Below are 5,000 nucleotides of genomic sequence, written 5' to 3' on the forward strand. Positions count from 1 at the left end.
ACACACACATATATATATACATATATACAACAGGCTTCTTTCAGTTTCCATCTGCCAAATCCACTCACAAGGCTTTGGTTGGCGTGAGGCTATAGTAGAAGACATTTGCCGAAGGTGCCACACAGTGGGAATGAACCCGGAACCATGTGGTTGGTAAGCAGGCTACTTACCACACAGCCACTCCTGTGCCTATATATATCTATCTATTTATCTATATCTATATATATATATATATATATATTTATATATGACGTTGACCACTAACGTGGACATTCAATGTGCTAGAAATAGATCACATCTTGTGTCTAAAGAGACGTCTTTTTAGACACAAGATGTGATCTATTTCTAGCACATTGAATGTCCACGTTAGTGGTCAACGTCATATATAAAAATGTACTTTAATCCCCTGAGATTGCAGATACTGTTTCTGAATCTCTTTGATTCTTTAAATGTGCTAGCTTCCTGGTAATTAATCGATATTAATTAATATATGATTTTTTGCCATATTTTTTAATAATATATATATATATATATATATATATATATATATATATATGTGTGTGTGTGTGTGTGTGTGTGTGTGTGTGTGTGTGCTATATATATATATTTGCTGATTAGCAAATAATGACTTCTTGATAGTACCCTTTCCTTGCAGTCTGTCACAAAAGCATAACTTGGTTTCTCGCCATGTCATAGCATGTTGCAATGATGTTTGCTAAAATAAAATGGCTCATTTAACCACTGCCATTTATTTCCAGGTATTTGCATAGAACATGACGTGACTGTCTGTTGGTTAATAGACTGAAAGACTTGAAGATTTTTATTTTGTATGGAAACAAGTGACAAGTAAAGATGGATGAAATGCCACTAAGCATTTTGCCCTGCGCGCTATAAGAGGAATGACATCCATTATGCTAGAAGGAGACCACCTATGATCTGACCACGAAGCAGAGACTGTTCTGAAGAAAATTTTCTTGAGAACAATCTCTTCTTAGTGGTCAAACAATAGGTGGTCTACTTTTAGCATAATAGATGTCCACTTAGTGGTCATCCCTCTTATATGTATGTAATATAATTTTTCTGAATCTTCAGATTTTTCAATATGCTAGGCCACTGGTTTTAGATTGATATTAATTAAATTAATACCCAATTTTTCACCCTTATTATTTAAATTTATACATACATATATATATATATATATATATATATATATATATATATATATATATATATTCACTGTTTACACTTTATATATATATATTGATAGAAAAGGTAAGACAACTAAAGAAAGAAAGAGACCTCGATATTATGTAAATAGAGGAATTTATCTGTAAATAATGTGACAATTATTCGGTAGCCATGATAAAACTCTGAGTATATTGTGTGTGTGTGTGTGTGTGTGTGTGTGTGTGTGTGCATGGTAGTGGGGGCTCTCTTGTCATAAACAATAGAGTTTTTGCTATTCCTTACTGAATAACCTGTATATATGATTTGTTTACAGTGATCAAATGTGTATGCTGTGAATTAGCTGATTCCCTCCATCAAATTGACCTTTGCTTGTTCTAGAGTATTGTTGAAGTGATTGCTGAGCAAAGTGCAATGAAGAGCTTTTTGCTCAAGAAAACAATGCACCGCCTGATCAAGGAATTGAAATCACAATCTTGTGGTATAGAGAAGACATGAGGCTTAGTGGTTAGAGTATCATTATTCATGGTCACAAGATCATAGAATCAATTCATATATATGCATAAGAGAGGGAGAGAGGAGGGAAAAGAAAGTAAGCGAGAGGGAGAGAGGTATATACCTACACATGCACATGCACACACGCAAATATATTGAAATCTATAAATGTATTTAGAGAGATTCATAGATTGTGGAAACAGGACCCCAGAATGCTTTTTATGCAAAAGCATTTCAGTATTATCTATGGTGGATGTGTCCTTACAACACCTTTGCGGCTAATCTAAACAACACAGAGTTTCAATAGATAATTAGACTCAAGCTATATACCTGGTATCTCTTCATATGGGCTTGTATCATTTTTATTCACTCTATGGCTATATTTTCTACTCATGGATACATTATTACGATAATAGTCCGGAGATGGTAAGCGTTTGCCTTGAATTCTGCCAGATGTACCTCCAACTTCTTGGATACAAGCCTTTGACAACAAAAAGGAAATGAAGAAAAATATATAGATAGATAGTTAGTTAAAATTATTTGAATAATTTTCAATATTTCTTTATAATTAAGTCCAAAATCTACTGATACATATATACATATGCATATATATATATATATATATATATATATATATATATATATATATATATATATATATATATATATATATATATATATACATATATATATATATATATATATATATATATATATATATATATATATATATATATATATATATATATATATGTATATATATATATATATATATATACATGTATATATAAGTATATATTCATATGTATGCATATATATGTATAAATGCAGATATATATGTGTGTGTGTATTTGGGTGTGTATGTATATATATATATATATATATATATATATATATATATATTTATATATATATATATATATATATATATATATATATATGTATGTATATATATATTTATATATATATATGTATATACACACCCACACACACACATATATATAAAACATTCTGGGATCTAATCCAATTTTTGCAAGAAGTTCTAAAATTTAACCATCTCTTTCTCCATGAAACTGATTCTCAAAAAAAAATAATAAAATAGAATAAAATAAAATAAAATAAAATAAAATAAAAAATATATATATTTATTTGAATAAAATAAAATAAAATAAAATTATATATATATATATATCTTGAAAAATAATTTTTTATATCAATTTAGTGTAGAAATTTTCATTTCAAATAAAACGGCCTATTCTATTAATTTTTGAGGAATGTTGCTCTTGTTTTATTTTCTCAAAGAATCCTGCTATTTGCCTTAAAGCAAATCACAACTGTACATTTGGCTAGCGAAAAGCACGACTAAATCTTTTATCAACTCTTTCTTTTATATTTTTTAATAGTGTGGCAGATAAGTGAAAAGGCTTGTTGATGATGCATAATAACACGCAGTCATGTTGATGCTACTGCAAAAACTTGAAAATAATTTCATGAAATAAATAACAATTGTTCTTCAAAGAATAAAATATCTTGCCTGTGATAATAATGTAACAAAAGAATAGTTTCTTTGTTCATTCATCTCTTTCTTCAACTATTATTTATTCATTTATTTATTCATTTATTGTTTGTTTGCTTTGTTTCTTCTTTTTCTCTTGAATCTGGATTAAAACTTCTATTCAATTAACGTGGAGGCCTCATTTAGTTGGTTTAATCAGTGGTATATAATTTAATAATATGCTTTAAAGAACACCATAATATGTGTGTGTGTGTGTGTGTGTGTGTATGTGTGTGTGTTGTACATAAGTTGTTTCTCTGTATTTATGTATAAATGTGTATATGTAAATATGTAAATGTACTCAAATTTATGTGTGTGGTTTTGAGAGTATATGTTTATGTACATATGTGTAGGCATGTCTATCTGTACTCATGACAATATTTCTTAAACAGTTTAGGAAGAGATATAACAACTATAACTAAGTAATAATGATGATGATGACGATGATGACAACGATGATGATGCTGATGGTGATGATGATGATGATAGTAATAATAATAATAATAAAAGGTTGAATCTGCAGGGAAAGAGATGAGAGTATCGATCATATTTTGAGTGAGTGCAGTATGCTAGCACAAAAGGAGTAGAAGCACAGACATGACTGTATTAGCAAAAGAGTGCATTGGGATGTTAGCCAAGTGTGTGTCTTCAAAACATCAAAGAAGTGGTATGAACATGAACCAGAATCCATGATATAAAATGAAAATTAAAAAATTTTGTGGGGCTTCACCATAAAGACTGACCATAGTATTGAGGCAAGAAGATGGAACATGATTATAGAAGACAAAATAAAGAAGCACATAGATCACGGATTTTGCAACACCCTATGATAGCAGAGTCAATACCAAAGAAAATTAACAAAATCAAGAAATACCAGGATCTAGCCAGAGAGCTGAGGAGTCTGTGAAAGGCCAAGACAATAATTATTCCTGTAGTAATTGGTGCACTTGGCACAACATCCAAAATGCTACCTCAAAGACTAAAAGAAATTGGAATTGCAACTTACATTGTCGACTGGCAGAAAGGTACCATCCAATATTTTGCCAGAATCCAAAGAAAGATTCTTGAGATCTGAGAAGACTTGTCACTAAAAACTGCAAGACAAAATACTCGCTAACTAAATTAGCATACATGAGTGAAATACTACTACTGATTGGCAGGAGAAGGCATTGCATGGTAGATTACCAAAGATAGTTGCAACAAATAGTAGTAGTGAGACATGGTTATGGCTGCAGAAAGGGAAGCTGAAAAGGGAGACAGTAAGTTTGTTAGTAGTAGCACAAGATCAAGCATTAAGGAGTAATTGGATTAAAGCCAAGATAGACAAAAATCAAGTAGATTCCCAATGTAGATTATACTAATCAAAAGAGGAAAGCGTTACATAGTAAGTGAATGTAGCATGCTGACACAGAAAAAATACAAGAAAAGACATGACAATCTAGGGAGAGTAATCAACTGGGAGATATGTAGAAAGCAAGGATTTGAGCATACTGACAAATAGTGTGACCATGAACCTAGTAAAGTACTAGAAAGTAAGAAATACAAGATGTGGGACTTTACCATTCAGACTAACAAAGTAATAGAAGCTAGAAGGTCTGATTTGGTAGTAGTAGATAGAGAGGATAGAAAGTGCCAGATAATTGACTTTACATTAATTTGAGAAGTATAGAAAAAAAAGCAAAGTACCAGGCCCTAGCCATTGAATTACAGAGACTATGGAAAGTGCGGCTAAAATATATCCCAGTAGTTGTAAGTGCATTAGGAA

General features: G+C 30.6%; 1 protein-coding gene across 2 annotated transcripts in view; it reads right to left on the minus strand.

Moving 5' to 3' along the window:
* Positions 1 to 5,000, minus strand: part of LOC106877752 (protocadherin gamma-A4) — a 97,087-nt gene that overhangs the window by 14,902 nt on the left and 77,185 nt on the right. The window contains exon 3 of one of the 2 annotated variants that reach the window (XM_014926762.3): positions 2,011 to 2,161. The exons of the other annotated variant lie outside the window; for it this stretch is intronic. Within the exon in view, the coding sequence (XP_014782248.1) occupies positions 2,011 to 2,161 (151 nt within the window). The remainder of the gene's footprint in view (positions 1 to 2,010; positions 2,162 to 5,000) is intronic. 2 annotated transcript variants of the gene reach the window in all.

Source organism: Octopus bimaculoides, chromosome 14, assembly GCF_046866305.1.
Source record: "Octopus bimaculoides isolate indiv1 chromosome 14, ASM4686630v1, whole genome shotgun sequence".
Classification (NCBI taxonomy): domain Eukaryota; kingdom Metazoa; phylum Mollusca; class Cephalopoda; order Octopoda; family Octopodidae; genus Octopus; species Octopus bimaculoides.